The following is a 22763-nucleotide window of genomic DNA, read 5'->3' as shown; positions in this document are numbered from 1 at the left end:
GGGTTATGTCGTAGCCTACCTGTTGATATTGGGGTTATGTCGTAGCCTACCAGTTGATATTGGGGTTATGTCGTAGCCTACCAGTTGATATTGGGGTTATGTCGTAGCCTACCTGTTGATATTGGGGTTATGTCGTAGCCTACCAGTTGATATTGGGGTTATGTCGTAGCCTACCAGTTGATATTGGGGTTATGTAGTAGCCTACCAGTTGATATTGGGGTTATGTCGTAGCCTACCTGTTGATATTGGGGTTATGTCGTAGCCTACCTGTTGATATTGGGGTTATGTCGTAGCCTACCAGTTGATATTGGGGTTATGTCGTAGCCTACCAGTTGATATTGGGGTTATGTCGTTAGCGTAGCCTACCAGTTGATAGTTGATATTGGGGTTATGTCGTAGCCTACCAGTTGATATTGGGGTTATGTCGTAGCCTACCTGTTGATATTGGGGTTATGTCGTAGCCTACCTGTTGATATTGGGGTTATGTCGTAGCCTACCAGTTGATATTGGGGTTATGTCGTAGCCTACCAGTTGATATTGGGGTTATGTCGTAGCCTACCAGTTGATATTGGGGTTATGTCGTAGCCTACCTGTTGATATTGGGGTTATGTCGTAGCCTACCTGTTGATATTGGGGTTATGTCGTAGCCTACCAGTTGATATTGGGGTTATGTCGTAGCCTACCTGCCTTGACTTCACTTAGCTGATGTAAATCAGGAATAGTAATTACATTTCCAACTTTCATGCCCTTTTTTCTGCTATGGTAGGAAAGATGTGAGTCATTCTTGTATTCATGGTTGCTTGTTTCGACACAATATGGTTTTGAACGTTTGTTTTGAATTGATGCCCGACTGAGCATTCTACTCAATGCATTTTAGATCAAGGGCAGATGGAGAACGTTCATAAGAATGGTATGGCGCGACCGAGTGATGGAGGTGCAGCCAATGAATTGATTGGCATTTAGGTTCAGTTTCAACAATATGGCTCAAATTAGTTTTGTCAGGTTTTTTGTGACCCTATGACAACCTAACATAATAAAACTGAAGTACATTTTTTCATGCATCAGTTTTTCTGGCACAATATGAAGATCCTGGTTAGTTTTTCAATAATCAGTGCTAGAACAGTGAACTTGGTGGTATTGGATGTGCAATCATGATAATGAGAAAACTGAAGTGCCATAACTTCTGTACCAGTATAATTTTCATATTGGTTTTTAAGATCACTATGTAGTTCAATTAGGATTTTTCTGCAATTAAATAATCTGATTGTCATTCTACTTTAGATTTCTGCTTGTTCCAGGTACATAGTTTACCATGTCTTCTGAAGTCAGTGTTTTTGTAGGCAAAATGCAGACTTGTGTTCTTAGTTGGCATTTTCACATGTTATAATGATTTGTTGGTGTATTTAAGTAGTTGCCTTTCAGCCTTAAACTGTGCTCTGTCCTCATTTGTTTATTTGCTCAAAAAAATCTGACTTTGTGTAATTTTAATTTAATTCATTCTACGATTGTATTATTCACTCCATGTCGCGTTGTTTTATGGTCATGCAAAGGTTCACTGCATTTTGATTTTAAAAACAGAAGATATAGGACAATGAAACCTGAAGTCATTGTCTAAATTCAAATTTCCAATCATTAATTTGTCTTTTTCTAATGTTCAATGCCAAACTATTCAGCCAATAATGTTTTCTTTCAGTTCCATACTTCTGTAGTCATTACTGGTTTTAGCCTTAAATTGAGGAAATATTACAGTATTCTGCTGTATATTAACTTTTTGTTTATATTAAACGATTGTTACCCTTTGTTTTGACTGAGCCATGTTGTTACGTGTTGTGCATTAGGGAGGGGGGGGGGGGGTTAGTGGGAGTGATCGATGCACACATCACCTCACTGACATGCACCCAAAAGGCTCAGATTTATACTCCTCTCTGGCTAAGTCGAATATTTGTACATTTTACATTCCACTTAATTCTCTAATCATAAACTTTGGGGTTCATCCAATGATATATATATATATATATATACATGCACACTAGATAACTGATAGGGGTTGCTGTTTTGAAGCCAACGCGCCTCCATTTTAGTACTTCTCCACTGGTGTAACAAATATTTTGCAAGGTATAGATTGGTTGATTGTTTAGCAACCAAACCGATGTGCGCGCAACCATGGGACAAAACAGACTGGTTTGGCTTTGATTTTTGACAACATGTAAACTATATTTCATCTCCATGTTTATTGAAAACATGAATAAATTGGCACAATGAGCACTTGTTGTCTCTCAAATACATTGTTTCAGTTGTTGGTTAGCGAGGGAATTCTTTGCCATATTAGCATCAGTCAAAACACCTCAAAACAGGACATGGTATCAAGGACAAGATAAAACTAGCTGAAACAAGTCACTTGTGATTCCCCCACATGGCAGTTTCTTGTCATTGTTGATAGCTATCTGGCCATCTAGAATCACAACAACTTGCGGACTTCTGCCAGAAGTCAAGAGACCTGGCAGTGTGGTGCCAGGACAAGACAGCAACCTCCCCCTCAACGTGATCAAGACAAAGGAGATGATTGTGAACTAGAGAAAAGGAGGACCAAGCACGCCCCCATTCTCATCAATGGGGCTGTAGTGGAGCAGGTTGAGAGCTTCAAGCTCCTTGGTGTCCACATCACCAACAAACTATCATGGTCCAAACACACCAAGACAGTCGTGAAGAGGGCACGACAATACCTATTGCCCCTCAAAACACTGAAAAGATTTGGCATGGGTCATCAGAAAGTTCTACAGCTGCACCATCAAGAGCATCACTGGTTGCATCACAGCCTAATATGGCAACTGCCCAGCCTCTACAGAGGGTAGGGTGTACAGTCCAGTACAACACTGGGGCCAAGCTCTTACCATCCAGGACCTATTTATTTTTTACCTTTATTTAACTAGGCAAGTCAGATAAGAACAAATTCTTATTTTCAATGACAACCTAAGAACAGTGGGTTAACTGCCTTGTTCAGGGCAGAACAACAGATTTGTTTTACCTTGTCAGCTCAGGGATTCAATCTTGCAACCGTTTAGTTACTAGTCCAACGCTCTAACCACTAGGCTACCTACCACTATATACTGAGTGGTGTCAAAGGAAGGCCCTAAAAAATGCCAAAGACTCCAGCCACCCAAGTCATAGACTGTTGTCTCCGGAGCTCCAAGCCTCGGACCAAAAGGCTCCTAAACAGTTTCTTCCCTCAAAGCCATAAGACCGCTGAACAGCTAATTAAATGTCTAACTGGACTATTCGCACCGGACTACCCCCCCCCCCCCCACACACACACACATTTTTACCCTGCTGCTACTCGCTGTTTATTATCTATGTATAGTCACTTTACCCCTACCTATATGTACATTACATCATTGGGTTGTTCTCTAACATTACCAACTTTCCTGAACCCGTTCGTGTTCTTGAATGACTCATTGGTGGAAACGGAAGTACCAGAATGCTAGGTTTTGTAGTCTTATCTAAACTCAAAGTACACAAACAACTTGGCTTCACTTTGGAACACATGGCAACGGTGCTACATGGAAATGAAAACAAAGTTTTGGTAACGTTAGCCAAGTACTTCTCTTGAAAAATTACTTCTACACTTGTTGGAAACGAATATGTTGCCTGTGTTCAAGTTTGTTTGACAAAAAAGGTACGCTCATTTCGTTGTAGGAGTACTTTTAACATTCGGTCTTGTTTAGCTAGCTAGCTAACACAACTAGCTAACGTTATAGCGATTTCCTGCTATTTGTTTTATTACCACTGCGTGTAGACTTTGTTAAATACTCAACTACCACATTTTCAGTACCTGCTATAGTTTGAGATGCGAGACGCCGTAGGTAGTTAAGGGATTTATATATGAAATGTAGCAGACACTTTTATCCAAAGCGAATTACAGTCATGCGTGCACGCATGGGTGGTCTCGGGAATCGAACCCACCACGGTGCATGCACCATGCTCTACCAACTGAGCTACAGAGGGTGACAAATGTACAGCCGACTCTGCAGCCAACCATTGTACTATAAAAAGAGAGGACAAGGAAATGTTTTGTAGGTTATAGCTACGTTTTCCCGTGTATTAGGATGATGAATTTCCTATATTTACTTTATTCATTAACGTGTCTAATAGACTGTCCTCTGTACCTCCAACTAGGTGCCTTGGTTGAAGATGGATGCAGTTCCCTGCAGTTGGAACACAACAAGAGTTCAGGAGTCATTTGCTCGGACTAAGCCTGCATCAGACGCGCTAACAAAGCTGGCAAAACTTGTGGCACAAAAGCAAGAGAGTAAAAGCCAAAACCAACTACTGCCCGATGTGTGTCCGTGTGTGTGTGCAGAGTGCGGTCAGGGATTCTCTGACATGGCCGAGTTATTGCACCACCAGCAGGGAGAACATGCCTTACCTAAGCGTCACCGATGCCTTTCCTGTGGCAAGGAGTTCTCTCTCCTATCCTCTTTGCAGTTGCACAAGTGTATTCATGATGCAGCCCCTTGTCAGGTCTGTTGTGGTAAACCTCAGCTAGATGCTCCATGCAATGCATGCAAGGCTTCAACCTCAGACTCTCAGAGTGTCCAGGATAAGTCCCTTCATCACCAGTCCCACCATCATGATAGTAGATCATATGCCTGTGCTCCGTGTGGTAAAAGCTTTAGCCAAAAGCAAGCGCTGCTTCACCATCAGCAGGCTGGCTGTAGTAAATCTGCCTCACGAACTGCAAAGGTTGTCAGCCCTCCTGCTGACTCTCCCTCGCCTGAATCTGCCCTGTCTGACTCTTCTCTCCCTGACTCTCCCCCCTCGGACTCTCCTTCCCCTGATGCCACTAGTGCTCCAGTTCCTGACAGGCCAAACCAATGCCCACTTTGCTCCAAGAGCTTTCGCTCAGGGGCTGGCCTTGCCTGCCATCAGCGATCCTCACATCAGAAGGAGTGGAGTATCTCTAAGTATATCCCGCCAAAAGGAGGCACAAATGGGGTAAATAGAAAATCCAAGCAGAAGAGTCAACTCCTCTCCTGTCGTTCCTGTGACAGGGTCTTCCCAAGCACTGCCAAGCTGTACTTGCACAGACAAGAATCCCACAGCAGAGAGAAGGATATCAGAAGAGATCCAAGGCCACTGATTAGCAAGCGGAGGAAAAGAGAGACTTACCCATGTGATGTTTGTGGTAAAGTGTTCTTGCACCATTTGTCACTTAAAGCACACGTCAAGAATCATAGTCAAGAACCACCAAGCCATGTTCAGCAGGTTGGGAAAGCAGCCAAGGAGCCCAAGTTAGCTGAGAAGATGCCAAAAAAGACTAAAAGCAACCTATCACGGAAGATGAGAGGAACTTTGGTCAAGGTGAGCAGAGGGAGACCAAAGAAAATTCCCATGAAAGAGGAAGAGGGAGAGTTTCCTTGCCCGTCTTGTGCTGAGGTGTTTTCTTTGCAGTCTGCCCTGAAGGAGCATGAGGAGTTGCATCAGCCGACAGGGAGTATGAGACACTGCAGCGTGTGCAGTCAGGGCATGAGTATCTCTAAGAAGCCTGGGGCCAAGCTTCGGAGGGCCTACCATTGTGTGCCCTGCTTGAAGGCTTTTCTAACACTGGCCACTTTCTTACAACACTGCCAAGATCACCTCGTTGTCAGTGGCGATGAGGAGAGGAGCTATTCAGACACTGATGGCAAAATCTGAGATGATATACTCTTCTTTTTTTTTTAACAAGCTGTACTGAGTTCCCAAGAGAATATTATGTGTACATGTACATTTTAAAGTGTGAAATATTTAGACCACTCGCCAGAATAGTTGTTTGGATGTAACTCGTGTCAACATGCCATTCCAGTTGCAACAATACATTGAAACAACAAAAATGTGTGTGTTGTCTGATACCTTTTGTGACTGACCAACAATGGTACACTGGAAGCGATGTAGACACAATCTTCCTAGGCCTATATCCTCGTCATGTTAATTCTTGATTTCTACATTTTATATCCCATCACAAATCAGATCCAACCATCCATTTGTTGATTTAGTTTAAATGAAATTAATATACGCAAGACCTAATTTAGCATGTTGCTGGAGCATTGAAATATATTACTTTCAATCTTTATAAACAACCCAATTCAACTTCCAACAAATCTGGGTTGCAATATTAACTGCACTGTTACAAATAACATGGCCTAAGATGTGGTTTCAAAAAGCTTTTAAATAAAGTATTTTTTATGTAACATAGAAGTTGGAATGGACAGTGATATAGTTTACTATAATATTGACAGGTTTTGATTTGATGACTCAGAAGAAGACCATATTTCCATTTAATGTGATTTTTTTTTCAACTCTTGATGGCATTGTACTTGTAAGTGTGACACTGGTTTAGCATCAATTTCATGATTATTTACCTGTGTGTGTGTGTGTGTGTGTGTGTGTGTGTGTGTGTGTGTGTGTGTGAGAGAGAGATATATGCATACTCATGGAGCCACTAAAGGCCGTCTAGCAATGTGACATAACAGGTTCATTTTCTCTGGAAGAAGCTTTGTCTTGGATATTATTATGCAAAACAAGCAGTGATAGCAACCTTCCTGCAATTGTTTGTTAGCAATTGGTGTACCAGGTTATCAATTTTCTGCTGTTTTGTAAAAAAAAATATATAGAATAAAATATTAAAAGAATGTCAAATGTTATTTTTAAAAAGGATTTTAGGTTTCAACTTAGGAAAGTGCCTTTGTATCCGAGTTAGCAAACTTTTCTTAGAACATACCTCATTAAAAGTATTCTCCCATGAAAATGTTTTGTGTTTACTCCATTCGTGTTGTTACAGAATTCAACATGGCAAGTCACTGGTAAGGAATATGTTCTCAATGTTTTGTACACCGTGTGTATACGAAGAGTAAAAACAGGCTGCAATTCCATCTAGTCAGTAGGCGGCGATGTGCCCACTTATGTTAGAGGAAGTCTGCATGACTGTTTCCGGTTCGGCTTGTTGCGCATTCTTTCCGCTTTTTCACGAACTGAAGGAACCACTACAAAAAGAAACATGAGTAAAGCACACCCACCAGAGTTGAAAAAGTGAGTTCCTTTTTTAATACACATTTGGTCTACGATCATATTTCAATTCGCTTTACTGGCATGACGTAACAATGTACATATTGCCAATATTACCGTATTTCACGGTCCATTGTAGATCATGTGCCTTGCAAGCTAACATGATTAGCTACGCGCTAGCCAACAAAGCTACCGGTAGTCGGTAACGTTAGCTAGCTGCTGTTGTGCGGCTAGTCAAATTGCTAACTAACTTAATGAATGAAAATGTCAGCTAGTTAAACCATGCAAACATTTACAGTGAATATGATTTTTTTTTTAAATCATGTTTTACAAACGAACGTGTTTTTTTAATGGGTGGGGTCTCTGTTTTTGGTTTATTAATCTTGTGGTAGGCTCGTTCTGGTCCCATTGCACGACGCTCTGCGCTCAGTCGTAGTTAAAGGAGTCCCCCACATGTGGGTTAGTGTCCGGCTTCATGTTCAATGGTGGTTGGAAAGATTATGGATATACTGACAAGATACATGTCTCTCCGTCCATCCTTCCTTTGGATTGGTGGATACAGTATTGTAATCTTATTTTGAATGTTCGTGTTGTTGACGTGAACCCGCTTGTATTCAATGGAAAGACGATATGATATTAGCCTCAAATCCTTTAATATGCATAGCCATCTCGAGGAAACTCTGCTATAAAGTGTTTTTTTTTTTCTCAAAGTTGCCAGGATGTCACGTGTCCTACTGATATCAGTACACTCGTAATAATTTAAGTGTATACAAAATTACAAAAAACCCTTGTTTGGTGGATTTCCACCGAATTGGGCCGCTCAGCCTCTGGTGGTGGTGAGGAGTCAACCCAGGGGGCTCTGGTCTAAAAGCACGGTTTCGACGTTTTTTTGTTTTCGTTACTGCAGTTTAACTGAAGCCTGACCCAGAAAGAAAATTTTCATACACAGTCACATTTGAAATGTCCTATTAAGACACTTTAGTCATCACCTTTGTGCACAAAACATCCATACAATTATTCAAATGTAGCTGAGGCCAAAGATATTTACATTTTATATTCATCCAATGTAGGGCTGGATGATATACATTGTGTGACGATAGAAAAATGTCTTATCGTTTCATATTATGCTGTATAATTTATTTTGTGTCACAAATCACTCTTTACGGCAATATTTTTAGTCAATTGGATAACGCTTTGCACAAACAAACACGGAGGAGAGTGAACGTGACGCAGAGCACGGAGACCGTACCTAAAAAAGGGGCAACTTCGGTCTCATGGACGTAGCTTGGGTATGAAAAGTCTGACACGGACCAGAAAACTGTCCTCTACAAAATATGCAGCAGGCTCAAACACCACTAACCTCTTTTACCACCTACGCAAGAATCATGTGAAACAGAACGGAAAGAGTCTACGGATGAGACCCAAAAAAGTACAGTCGCTCAAAACAAACCCCCGTCTCAGACGCTGCAAGAGGCTTTTGCCCGCGGCACACAGCAAGAAACCATGAAGATGGAAGGAGATAACAGCTGCAGTTACAACTTACATCTGCAAAGACATGGCCCCAATTTACACGGTCGGGGAAACGGGGGTTTCGTGAGTTGGTGCCAACACTCAACCCAAGGTACCACATGCAAATTGATATGTACACGTATTAATGCCAAAATAACATGCAAAACAGGCAAGCCCCCAAAAAATAGATATGTATTGTAATGAAACAGGCAGGGAGCAGGCCTCGAACCCTCAACCTTCTAGCCCGAAGTCCAGCTCGCTGTCGACTCTGCCCCAAAATCATACTCAAGCGGCAGAGTCCATTTCCGTGCTTATAAACCCAGGTTCGTTATATATATATTAGTATTTTAGGCCTATACTTATTTTTGTTTGCAACTATAGTTGACGTGTTTTCTATTTACTTTTTTAAAATTTTATACATTAATATTTTGTTTTGTTACATGCTTAATTGAAAATTTGCATGGGTTTTAAATAATATAATATGAGTAACATGTTGCTATAGAATCGGCATTATGATTCCACCCTTTATCTTTGTGTGCGTGTGTAATGGAATTTTAATATTTGTGCTTTTCTTATAACTTATAACTAATTTCTGTGTTCATGCAAGTGGCTGACTGTACAAATCCTCACTATCAATAGCTGCAATTTCGCAGTATGCCCAGACCTTGTTTTGAGAACGAACAAAAATATCTCAGTTTCAAGGTTAGGTTAGAGAGGAGAAGTCTGTCACATGTTATGAAACAGTATTGGTCATTCACATGAATGAAAAAAACCCAGTAATGATTAATTAATTATGCTAAATCATGCAAATATAACTTGTCTGTGTATAGCCGTATATAAGACAGCTGCAGAGCTCCCAATGAACATGTAATATGGTGCATTGACTTAGTTGGAACCTCCAGCGCGCTGACAAATAAACAATGACTCATTTAATAATGACTTCGAGTGTCCCTGTGTAAGAATTTACACGACAGGTCCTAAAGCTCCGACCTGGCTGCACTCCTCTTTCCGCAGTTAAGGTTCCGGAACTGAGACACCCACTCATTTTTTTCATACAAAAACACGTGGTTCTTAACGTTGAATAGGTATATCAATCTCCGGGGTGAAGCATTAATACAAAAGATAAGAAATCGCATTTAAAAAAAAAAGTAATATGAAAGAAAAGTCAAGACTCTGTACCTACCAGAGCTAGTTGGCAAACAAACTAATCATCCAATACAGCATTGCTGTCTGTTTTGTCCAAGCACAGAGCAGATACAAGTCACGTGATCGCTAACAGATCACATGACTTCTATCTGCTCTGTGATTGGACGATAGTGACCACAAGGCTCATGGTTAGTGTACGTGTTGGTGCTCTTTGAGACGGAAACTGAAGAACAAAAAAAACAATGTATTTTTACCAACACTGATGGGCTCTACATCAACATATGAATTGTTTTGCGATCTCTGTAGAAAATAGAAAGTCTACGTTGCACAGTAACATTGCTAATATTTTATCACCACGGGTTTTGAGGTTTGAGGGGCTCCTGAGTGGCGCAGTGGTCTAAGGCACTGCATCTCAGTGCTAGAGGTGTCACTACAGGCCCTGGTTTGATCCTGGGCTGTATCACAACTGGCCGTGATCGGGAGTCCCATGGGGCACAATTGGCCCAGCGTCGTCCATGTTAGGGGAGGGTTTGGCTGGGGTAAGGCCATCATAAGAATTTGATCTTAACTGACTTGCCTCGTTCAATAAAGGTTCAATTTAAAAAATGACCATGCAGCTCGTTGTGCAAATCAGACGTATGTGTGTGGACCAGAGCTAGTCTGGCACACTCCCACATAGCCAATCCCTCTCTGGTATGGCCATACAGTTTGTGGTGTAACTATCTTTATTAGCAAATAATAATATGTTTTCTGCTAATTTCAGGTTCATGGACAAGAAGCTTTCTCGTGAGTACTGATTCTGAATATCGATGGTTCTGCCGAGTTGAATTGACAAATTGCTAATTATCTATTTGCATGCAAAGCCAACCAAGGCTTTGATTACATGAATTGACAAACCCAATTTACAATTTCTTAGCCATAACTTCAAGGACTGACATAGAATGTGTCTCCAATCTGGCTTGCCTCATTATTACTGTTGTTGAAATGTTGTCCACGGGTGTAATCATTAGTCCAAACGGAGAGTTTCTAGCGGACAAATTCTGGTATGTCCTTCCCTGTTCACTTTGCTAGCATTTTTATGAAACTTTTTGGAACAGAAGCTGTGTAATTAATGCACCCCGGGTCTTCAAAGTTCTACGTCTTGTTCCTCAGTGAAGCTGAATGGTGGCAGGCAGGTCCAAGGAGTCCTGCGAGGTTTTGACCCCTTCATGAACTTGGTGATGGATGATTGCTTGGAGATGGCCCCTGGGGGAATACAGAACACCATAGGCATGGTGGTCAGTACCAACGGCGTTGTCAACTACATTTACACACTACCTCTGGGGACAGACACATTTAGTTTTTATTCATCAATGTCACCACACTTTTTTATGCATGAAAATCATTTTTTGTTGTTGTTTACTTTCTGTAGGTAATCAGAGGAAACAGCATCATCATGTTGGAGGCACTTGAGAGAGTATGAGGGCGGGGATGACAGAACGGCTTGAAAGAAGTGGATTTCCTTGTTTTTGTTTTTCCTGTTGATATATTATGTATTTGATACGTTTAGACAGATATTTCAGTTGGAAATGTTTTAATTTTGAAATCTTGTGAATAAACTGGGTATTTTGTTTTTATTTTTGCGCAAATGTGTTTTTTACCTCTACATGTTTCAAGCACTTGATTGATTACATTTAAAGGTAAAATTATAGTTAGGTGATATCTATTCAAACGTTGAGGCTATTATCCCTAATAAATTCGTGTTACTGACTGCCCCAATTTCTCACCTTTCTTTACACACGTGACTACAATTAATGGACGCGGTTGATTTCTCTGCAGTCAACACAAGGGGTCGCCGTCTCACTTCACACAGGCTTTCTATGGTAGAGAAAGGACTTTTATTTTGACGGGTTGATCACGTTTGTGTTGATTACGCAGAGCCGGTCTCTACCATTGGTTGCACAGTGTATTGAGGGTATGTGGAAAGTAGGAATGTCGGAGGAGGTTGGAAAAGCGTTACACGCGGTGGTAGACAGGGTAAATCAAGCGGCGGCACGTCGCCCCAAGGTAAGTCAAGTTGGGAAGAGCCCGTATCTACTTTAGAGTCGTGCGAAATTATCATATTTAAAAGCGGGGGTGGACCAGTTGTATGTCAGGCAAAACACCTCAACCTTTGAGACGTTACACCATAAAATGCACATTGCATTTTGATATCACCTAATTAGCTAACAAATTTAGCGCTTTCCTATCACATGGCCCGTGAAGCCAACTCTTTTGAACCATCTCTGTACCACGCGGAGGGTTGTACACGATCTGCTCGCTGCTGCTGCAGTGATTATTCCACTATCATGTTGTTAACGTCAATGTTTCGTAAGTATTGCAAAACATTTATTCGATCAACTTCCGTGCACACCTGTTTAGTAATTGAATTAACGTTTGTATTGGTTCAATCGACACCATCCCAATACAATTGAACTAGTCTAGGCAGCCTATGATCGTGAGCGCTAGATCTGCACCAAACACAGTAATGTAGAGATCCTAAAATTGCTTCTCCAAATAGAAATCCCCGATGACACTTGTAGGCGATGTCGTGCTGACGTTGGCCATCTAATCTCATGCGTAGATACACGTCATTGGGTCACAACGGTTGTATCGCGCCGAACTGCGCATGTGTAGGCCGTCAACTCAAAGGCACCCCTTTCGATATATTTGTAAAGTTGATGTTGATTTGAAGTTGTTTTTGACGGGGGGGAAAAACACTTTCACGAGGTTGGAGTTAATAACATGTTCAACTACATTATTTAAGATATTGGCTCGAATCTAGGTTGTCTTTTTAAATTTCGAGAAAATTAACTAAGGAATAATTGTTCACTTCTCATTGACTTATCAAACCCCGGCCTGGTAAATTTGGTATGTTTCGCAAGCGTTCCCGGAAGTGTTGCGGTGTTACGCCTCTGGGTTTAGAAACTGCACCATCGTCTAAGGTTGATTTTCCCAGCCGTTAGGTAATACCAGAGAGGAAGAGATGCCCAACTCGACGGAAAATCTATCTCCATCCAGCAGGTGGCGCTTTTTTGTTGTTTAGCCCACCAAGCAAGGACTTTCTGTGTGGAGGTCAATGACCACGTTACATGCACACCAATATCCCGTTATTCGGGATACTCAAGTATTCTGTTTTTGACTTGACACATATAAACATATCACGTTTACACTAACCCCCAGAAGCTTGTATCCCGGTTATGAGAAACTCGGATAAGATGCATGGGATATGCTGATCTTAGATGGGATACCGTGGCATGCAAACATCTTACCACATTTACTGCTGTTTTTCGCAGGCGGTCTGATACGGCTCAGTTTAACGTCATGAGTGTTTAGAAAAAAAAATATTCGCCTGATTGTCAAGCAAATCACTTTGTAGGCTACGTGCGCAGTTCGATACACCATAATTCCATAATGTATTTTGTTGGTACTCCGTACATCACCGTATATGCTTCTGGCTACATTCAACCGTAATTTAGGCCACTTTCAATTTATAATTTCAGACATTTGGTAGGCTATATTATAATTGGTAGGCCATTTTTACATGTATCTTGTCTTCTGTCATAACTTGTTGCCCCAGAAGACTAAATAAAGTAGTGCTCACCAAAATAATATATTGCATTGATATAATTAATGCATTAGTAATTGGGGAGAACGCAAAAACACTGGAAAGATTGATCCTGTGGAAAATGTCCAAATGTTATCAGTTTGACCGGTTTTAATGAAATGGAAAGTTGAGAAAATGATAAAACACGTTTCTGATAAGACTTCAGTTCGTCTTGGCTGCATATTTTATGTGGTTGAAATACTGTCTGCTTGCATAAGAGTCAAAGATAACACTACACCGAATTCGCATTTTCTCAAGAGATGCTGAAAGTAATAAATCATAATTCTCCACTCTCTTCCTGAGACAAAATTAACATTTTGTTGTATAATTTTTACTGCAAGAAATATATCATTCTGCAAGAGTTAGGATACATGTGAAAGGTCATAGATCTAAAGACTGTCCATATTTAAATTACTATTTAACCCATATTAGGAATATTCTGTTTAGTCACGGATAAAGGGATACTCGTGAGCGGGATATGAAAGGTGCATCCAAACATCTTATCCCAAATAAGACCTGAAGCGGGATATTAGCTACTATCTGGAAATACTGTGCGCACGTAAACTTGAACTCGGGGGTCCCGAGTTTCCGACATTAACGCAGCATTATTAAATATTGATTTAATTTTATATTTGATAAACAATACAGAACATACACATACAAACGACAGCTACATCACACCTGCCCAGACCCACTAGCCTCCACCCACATCTCCAGCGCCCGCATCATTTTCCTCCACATGGCCTGAAACTGCACCATTTGGTTTCTTGCCGTAGCCCACGCACTTAAAATATTTAAATAATAAATCATATTTTTCCATTGTGTTAAAGATGAGCGATGAGAAGCGAATCGATCAACCCATCGGATATCTCACTAATAATTTGAGTTCATTTGAACTCATTTCTGACACGACTAACGCGACATAATATCCAACTGCATGGACAGACGCAGACAACCATATCCGATTTCAATGACAGGTTGTCATCTTGTAAGGAAATTTCAGCAGGCTAAAATAAGTGCATTTGGACAGTATATCTGGGTAGTGTTGTAAACGTTGCCACAGCAAACCCTAATGCCTAACCTTGACCACACTGCCAACCCTAATGCCTAATCTTGACCACACCGCTGACCCTAATGCCTAATCTTGACCTCACTGCTAACCTTAATGCCTAACCTTGACCTCACTGCTAACCCTAATGCCTAACCTTGACCTCACTGCTAACCCTAATGCCTAACCTTGACCTCACTGCTAACCCTAATGCCTAACCTTGACCACACTGCTAACCCTAATGCCTAACCTTGACCACACTGCTAACCCTAATGCCTAAACTTGACCACACTGCTAACCCTAATGCCAGCGAGCACAATTCTTCATTGTCTACACCATCTATTTCTCTTCGTTCCATATTGTTCCCCCAATATGCCCTCCTGAAGGAGCACCAGATATGTACTGGACTGTTCTGAAGTAGTTTATCAAGATGTGACTATCCCTTTGTCTATGATGATGTCATCCACACATCCATTCATTTATTCACCATATATTATATGGCTCTTCTTTTTCCTCTGCTCTCCCATTCAAGACGTTGCCTGCGGTGCCGCCCCGCCTGGTAGCCGTAAGTAAGACCAAACCACCTGACATGGTGATCGAGGCATACCGAAAAGGGCATCGCAATTTTGGTGAAAACTATGTGAGTATTTGTATTGAACATGTTATACAGTTACACATCACTTTTATTGCTAGTGTTACGACATTGGTGGGTTTTTTAAACTTTTTATTTTGACTTTTAGGTGAATGAACTTGTGAATAAAGCATCAAATCCTCAGGTTGGTTTGAAGTCACATTATTCTTCATCTCATGACATGTCTATCCGACATCCGTTAAAAATATTTATTTATGTCCTAATGTAGATTTTAGAATCATGCCCAGAAATCGAGTGGCATTTTATTGGCCATTTACAGAAGAATAATGTCAACAAACTTTTGGGTAAGTTACATCTTGTGAAACATGTTATGTTTTGTGTTTCATATTTTTAATAGTGTAGTGTTCTGCTCAGGTGCACCAAAGGCCTCTATATTTAGCGCTTTCAACATCAACTTGCATGTCTCCCAAAACCCGTCAATCTACTCACACATTAAAAATTAAAAATACTTTTTTTTTAAAAACCTGATATGTTTCATCTTTCCACCTCAAAATCGGTCTTTGTCAAGCTTTGAACACGTGTCCATAGAAACCTTTAGTAGAGCCGACAGATCTTAATTCTACTCACACACATCCCATAGGTGTACCAAACCTGTTCATGGTGGAGACTGTGGACTCAGCCAAGTTGGCCGACAAGGTGAACAGCTCCTGGCAGAGGTTAGGAGCAGCTAGTACGCAGAAGTTAAAGATCATGGTTCAGATCAACACCAGTGGGGAGGAAAGTAAGTGTACACACACACACAGGTTGGGTTTTATTGATGGCTCATGTACTGGAGGCATTTGTTGAGATGGCTCATGTACTGGAAACATGTATTGAGATGGCTCATGTACTAAAGGCAGCTCTGCAGAGAGGCTAACCCTAATGCCTGACCACAACCACACTGCTAACCCTAATGCCTAACCACAACCACACTGCTAACCCTAATGCCTAACCACAACCACACTGCTAACCCTAATGCCTGACCACAACCACACTGCTAACCCTAATGCCTAACCACAACCACACTGCTAACCCTAATGCCTGACCACAACCACACTGCTAACCCTAATGCCTAACCACAACCACACTGCTAACCCTAATGCCTGACCACAACCACACTGCTAACCCTAATGCCTGACCACAACCACACTGCTAACCCTAATGCCTGACCACAACCACACTGCTAACCCTAATGCCTAACCACAACCACACTGCTAACCCTAATGCCTGACCACAACCACACTGCTAACCCTAATGCCTAACCACAACCACACTGCTAACCCTAATGCCAGACCACAACCACACTGCTAACCCTAATGCCTAACCACAACCACACTGCTAACCCTAATGCCTGACCACAACCACACTGCTAACCCTAATGCCTGACCACAACCACACTGCTAACCCTAATGCCTGACCACAACCACACTGCTAACCCTAATGCCTAACCACAACCACACTGCTAACCCTAATGCCTGACCACAACCACACTGCTAACCCTAATGCCTGACCACAACCACACTGCTAACCCTAATGCCTGACCACAACCACACTGCTAACCCTAATGCCTGACCACAACCACACTGCTAACCCTAATGCCTGACCACAACCACACTGCTAACCCTAATGCTGACCACAACCACACTGCTAACCCTAATGCCTGACCACGACCACACTGCTAACCCTAATGCCTGACCACGACCACACTGCTAACCCTAATGCCTGACCACGACCACACTGCTAACCCTAATGCCTGACCACGACCACACTGCTAACCCTAATGCCTGACCACGACCACACTGCTAACCCTAATGCCTGACCACGACCACACTGCTAACCCTAATGCCTGACCACGACCACACTGCTAACCCTAATGCCTGACCACGACCACACTGCTAACCCTAATGCCTGACCACGACCACACTGCTAACCCTAATGCCTAACCACGACCACACTGCTAACCCTAATGCCTAACCATGACCACACTGCTAACCCTAATGCCTAACCTTGACCACACTGCTAACCCTAATGCCTAACCACGACCACACTGCTAACCCTAATGCCTAACCACGACCACACTGCTAACCCTAATGCCTAACCACGACCACACTGCTAACCCTAATGCCTGACCACGACCACACTGCTAACCCTAATGCCTGACCACGACCACACTGCTAACCCTAATGCCTGACCTTAAAGGTGAATGGAAACACCAGGATTTAGAACGTCAGCTAACCCTAATGCCTGACCTTAAAGGGCAATGGAAACACCAGGATTGAGAACGTCAGCTAACTATAACTGTAAATCTCCATATTGACATTGTTGCATCACTGACAGGAGAGAAGATTTTGGAACTCCCCAAAATGTCTGAATTTACAGAGTAGCTCCGAGACTGAGAATGAGTTCATAACAGAGAATTAAATCACTTTAGTTAGGGAGCCAATAAACCTACTGAAGCCGTTCATGTTTGAGCCAATCGTTGCGCCAGATCAGAGTTTGTTCTCGTAGCAGTAACAACACAGACATGCCGCCTGAAACACCTCAGCTAGAGGGTTTGCCAAACACAAACTGGTGTGAGTGGGGATGCTGCCAGATAATGGCTCGAGTATGAGTGTGTGTGTCGTAGAGAAATGGTGGCGATACAGCACAAAATCCCACTGTATTACATCCAGGTCAGAGGTTCCTGTCAGTCTGTCTGGATGGTGACTGTATTACATCCAGGTCAGAGGTTCCTGTCAGTCTGTCTGGATGGTGACTGTATTACATCCAGGTCAGAGGTTCCTGTCAGTCTGTCTGGATGGTGACTGTATTACATCCAGGTCAGAGGTTCCTGTCAGTCTGTCTGGATGGTGACTGTATTACATCCAGGTCAGAGGTTCCTGTCAGTCTGTCTGGATGGTGACTGTATTACATCCAGGTCAGAGGTTCCTGTCAGTCTGTCTGGATGGTGACTATTACATCCAGGTCAGAGGTTCCTGTCAGTCTGTCTGGATGGTAATGTATTACATCCAGGTCAGAGGTTCCAGTCAGTCTGTCTGGATGGTGATGTATGTATTGGACGTGTCATTAATCCTTATGAAGGACCTCCTGGTAGAAGAGGTTACTCAACCAGTCAGCAGCCGATATGCCAGTTAAATAATTGGTGAACTTTTGCTTGATTATAAATATAAGGTTAATATCAGTAGTAGGTAGGTGCTCAATATATATAATCAGTATCCTATAAAGATGTTTATTATCAGCGCTGTTTGGCGCTATGGTAACACGTTTACCTTTTTAAATTAGACGACCGGAGTTCGAATCGCAGACAGATTCACGAAATCTGTGACATGCTCATTATGCACTGCTCAAAAAAATAAAGGGAACACTTAAACAACACAATGTAACTCCAAGTCAATCACACTTCTGTGAAATCAAACTGTCCACTTAGGAAGCAACACCGATTGACAATAAATTTCACATGCTGTTGTGCAAATGGAGTAGACAACAGGTGGAAATTATAGGCAATGAGCAAGACACCCCCAAAAAGGAATGGTTCTGCAGGTGGTGACCACAGACCACTTCTCAGTTCCTATGCTTCCTGGCTGATGTTTTGGTCACTTTTGAATGCTGGCGGTGCTTTCACTCTAGTGGTAGCATGAGACGGAGTCTACAACCCACACAAGCGGCTCAGGTAGTGCAGCTCATCCAGGATGGAACATCAATGCGAGCTGTGGCAAGAAGGTTTGCTGTGTCTGTCAGCGTAGTGTCCAGAGCATGAAGGCGCTACCAGGATACAGGCCAGTACATCAGGAGACGTGGAGGAGGCTGTAGGATGGCAACAACCCAGCAGCAGGACCGCTACCTCCGCCTTTGTGCAAGGAGGAGCAGTAGGCCACACATGTGCATGTGTCTGCTCAAACGGTTAGAAACAGACTCCATGAGGGTGGTATGAGGGCCCGACGTCCACAGGTGGGGGGTTGTGCTTACAGCCCAACACCGTGCAGGACGTTTGGCATTTGCCAGAGAACACAAAGATTGGCAAATTCGCCACTGGCACCCTGTGCTCTTCACAGATTAAAGCAGGTTCACACTGAGCACATGTGACAGACGTGACAGAGTCTGGAGACGCCATGGAGAATGTTCTGCTACCTGCAACATCCTCCAGCATGACCGGTTTGGCGGTGGGTCAGTCATGGTGTGGGGTGGCATTTCTTTGGGGGGCCGTAGACTTTAATAATATATACCATTTAGCAGACGTCTTTAACAAAAGTGAACTGGGTACATGGTAGTGGCAACAGATCATAGAAACAGGATTACAATGTTGATGTCATGGATGGTCAGTCATTCTATCTATAACTCTGTCTATGCATTTGAGAGTGGTTATATTTCTCCAGCCCCATCCCTCAGCTTCTTATCAAAAGAGTAGCAGGGAGACACTTTGTAATTGTTTCTACTACTACAGATTAAATACGCAACAACATATGTTACAGATACTATAAACATGTCCCATCACTTAGACAGTGAATATCCAGCACAGCAAACAATCAATCAAATGTATTTTACAAAAGCCCTTTTTACATTAATATACTAACCACAAGGCCTCCCAAGTGGCGCAGTGGTCTACGGCACTGCATCGCAGTGGGTTCGAGCCCAGGCTCTGTCGCAAGCGGGAGGCCCATGGGGCAGCGAACAAATGGCCCAGCGTCGTCCGGGTTGGGGAGGGTTTGGCCAGTAGGGATATCCTCGTCTCATCGCGACTCCTGTGGCGGGCCGAGCGCATAGCACGATGACACGGTCGCCAGGTGTGCGGTGTTTCCTCCGACACATTGGTGCGGCTGGCTTCCGGGTTGGATGGGAATTGTCAAGAAGCAGTGCGGTTGGTTGGGTTGTGTTTCGGAGGACGCATGGCTCTCAACATTCGCCTCCCCTGAGTCAGTATGGGAGTTGCAGCGATGAGACAAGACTGTAACTACCAATTGGATACAATGAAATTGGGGGGGAGGGGTGAAAAATTAAAAAAAAGAACTACTAACCACAGTGGTTATAGATGGTGCAAGAGTTCAACACCTCAGGAGCAAATGTCAGTTGGCTTTTCATAGCTGAGCATTCATAGGCTGAGAGAGAGAGTCGAAACAACAGAACCGGGACATGGTAGCACGTCCACTCCTTTATGGATGGGTGTATCTTTTGAATTCGCAGTTGAATGGCCAGCCCCTTCTCCATTTTCAGAACACCTTGGCACTGTGATTGTGATTCTGAGCTCTCGGGTTCATACAGCAGGTTATGGTCTTCACTGATCTCTGTCTGTGGTGTATCGGGGCAGGATTCGGCTGTATACTGATGGTTGTGAGCGCAATCTAGCTGGACCCCGAGCTCTTTGGCGATGGTCCCGGTGGACCTCTTCTCCACCGCAGTACAGGACCACTCTGGCACCCAGGGGTCCGTTCGGCATACTGTACTAACCATTCCTTCCTGTTGGTAGAAAGAAATGAAGGCGTCTATTTGGCTCTAGTTATATTCAAGAATCACTGCATATACTTGGAAATAAACAATAGCCTTTAGAAATAACATAGATTTGCATGAACCACCTCTGCTTAATGCACAGTCTCATCCAGGATGAAAACATGATGATGTCATCCTGAAAACAAACAAACGTTTTGTGAAGACAAGTAAACCCTCATATATCAGTTGGCGTTAACAAGCTACCTGTGTTGTATGCTTTGTCAACACACACAGCAAATACAGGGACATCTAACGCTAGCCTAGTCAACAACAGTTTGCGATGTTGATGAATGGTCGGTCGGTAACCCCTACACCATAACATTCAATTTCAAATGGAGGAGCAAGCAGAGGGCTTCAACGTAGGCATTACGACTCCTTTCCATTCGGAAACTCCCGGTTGCCGCATCGAACGTGCCCTTCATCGCGAAGTCTGCCTCCGCAAAGTGCTGTCTGCAGATCCTGCTTGCTCAATCTGGCACGTCCTTCCTTTTCAGGACATGGAGCCACTTCTTCAAAAGTTGTGGTTCCTTGGGCAGCCGATGGTAGTTTACCAAGGGATTGTTGTTGTTGTTGAACCAATTCATACAGCCTGGCACTGTACTGTTCATATTTCAATTACTACTTGGTTTTGCCATCTTCGTTGTCCGCACCTAACCTCTCTCTCTCTCCGATTAATTATCTGCGTGAAAACTCAATACCAGACAATTAGCTGGTTCCTGCCTGTGACGCGCTGACCATAGCTCAAATAAACCTTGTCGGCAATCAAAATACTAAATATAAGAGATGTTTTTTATGTTAAATGAACATGTTTAGTATTAGTAGATTGAGTACATCTCTTTACTTAGATTTACTTCCTAAAGTGTTTCCATTCACCTTTTTAAATTAAGACCAAAAAGCAAATGTTTGTTTTCGCATGTATTTTATTTGTTTACCATGTAGCCAATTGCAACTGGCCCATCTAGAGGAACCCGCTTGTCCTCCTGGGTAAGACTCCTGACGATAAACGTCAACCTGCCTGACAGACAGACAGACACACTAACTACCGTTCTGTCTCCTCTAGGTAAACATGGACTGCCTCCTGGTGAGACAGTGAACACAGTGAAACACATTTTATCCAAATGCTCTGCCCTACACTTCTCTGGACTCATGACCATTGGTCGCTATGGCTACGACCTAGCTGATGGCCCTAACCCAGATTTTCAGGTATTTGTCTGTTCTGATTACCCTGACTTGCCTAGTTAAATTAAAAAAATGTTTTATGTTAAGGTTTTTGGTAAAGATCTATAAGTGTGTCTGTTGTGCATCACCAACCAGGCTTTGCTGAGTCGGCGACAGGAAGTGTGTGCCAGTCTACAGCTGCCCCTTGAGGATGTAGAACTTAGTATGGGAATGTCCACGGACTTTGAACACGCTGTAAGTTCCACTGTCTCCGCCTTCTTAATGGCTAATACAATATGTTCTTAACATATTGATTTAGCTACCCATTACTACTCGAATGCTCATGCTGTTTGTATAAATGATACCCTTCTGAGGTATTCTTTTTCATTTCCTCCTTTAGATTGAGGTGGGTTCAACCAACGTTCGAGTGGGTAGTACTATTTTTGGTAATAGGGATTATCCCAACACTCCCACTCCCAGTCCAGAGAGAAAGTCAAAGGTTCCGACAGAAGAGGCAGCTAAGAAGATGGAGCGTCTCACTGTGACAGAACAGTGATGTTTCTCCTTCCTACACTCACAACAGGCTGAAAAGGAAGTCAGTATTTTATGAGAATTAACGGGGGGAAAAAATGTCTTTGGTTGATCTAGATTTTCAATTCATTTCTACGGAGCCCATTCATTTGAGCGTTTTTGGAAGGAATTCGATCTTCTTTACAAACTGAGATTTTTAAACTACTTCTCACATTAGGCATAGATTCTCATTACTCAATTGATGTTGGATATAAGAAGCTATAGCTCATATCTCGATCTTGTGCCAACCCTAGATTCAATAGATACCGTTTAACACGATAACATAAGAGTATATCGATCATTCAGAGAGTCAAGCAGAGATGGAGTTTATATCTAGCAAATGTTTTGATAATTAATATACTGAACTCTTCACTGTTTTGAATATCCCAGTGATTGGGAATCTTACATAGTAAAATGTCCTATTTTTCTGGAAAAATACTTGTGATTTAATAAACATAACCCCCCCCTTTATGATGGATGGTATTGTGAGTCAATTCAATATGGTGTTAAATACTTAGTTTAAAATTCTTGATAAACAATTACAAAACTGCAGGTAG

General features: G+C 42.5%; 2 protein-coding genes across 2 annotated transcripts; both read left to right on the top strand.

The window, feature by feature from the left end:
- Positions 1-6965: 6965 nt before the first annotated feature.
- LOC135503915 (small nuclear ribonucleoprotein G) lies at positions 6966-11309 on the top strand. Its single transcript, XM_064922102.1, has 4 exons — positions 6966-7062; positions 10457-10479; positions 10846-10970; positions 11105-11309. The coding sequence occupies exons 1-4, from the start codon at positions 7031-7033 to the stop codon at positions 11153-11155; spliced, it is 231 nt and encodes a 76-aa protein (XP_064778174.1). The 5' UTR covers positions 6966-7030; the 3' UTR covers positions 11156-11309.
- Positions 11310-11606: 297 nt separating this feature from the next.
- LOC135503913 (pyridoxal phosphate homeostasis protein-like) lies at positions 11607-22682 on the top strand. The gene is made up of 8 exons (XM_064922099.1): positions 11607-11739; positions 14899-15006; positions 15107-15142; positions 15227-15302; positions 15599-15739; positions 21539-21681; positions 21793-21891; positions 22037-22682. The coding sequence occupies exons 1-8, from the start codon at positions 11650-11652 to the stop codon at positions 22190-22192; spliced, it is 849 nt and encodes a 282-aa protein (XP_064778171.1). The 5' UTR covers positions 11607-11649; the 3' UTR covers positions 22193-22682.
- Positions 22683-22763: the final 81 nt, after the last annotated feature.

The sequence above is a fragment of the Oncorhynchus masou genome, chromosome 18 (assembly GCF_036934945.1).
Source record: "Oncorhynchus masou masou isolate Uvic2021 chromosome 18, UVic_Omas_1.1, whole genome shotgun sequence".
In the NCBI taxonomy this organism is placed as follows: domain Eukaryota; kingdom Metazoa; phylum Chordata; class Actinopteri; order Salmoniformes; family Salmonidae; genus Oncorhynchus; species Oncorhynchus masou.
Note: the sequence above shows the minus strand (reverse complement) of the source record. Positions and strands in the feature narration are given on the sequence as shown.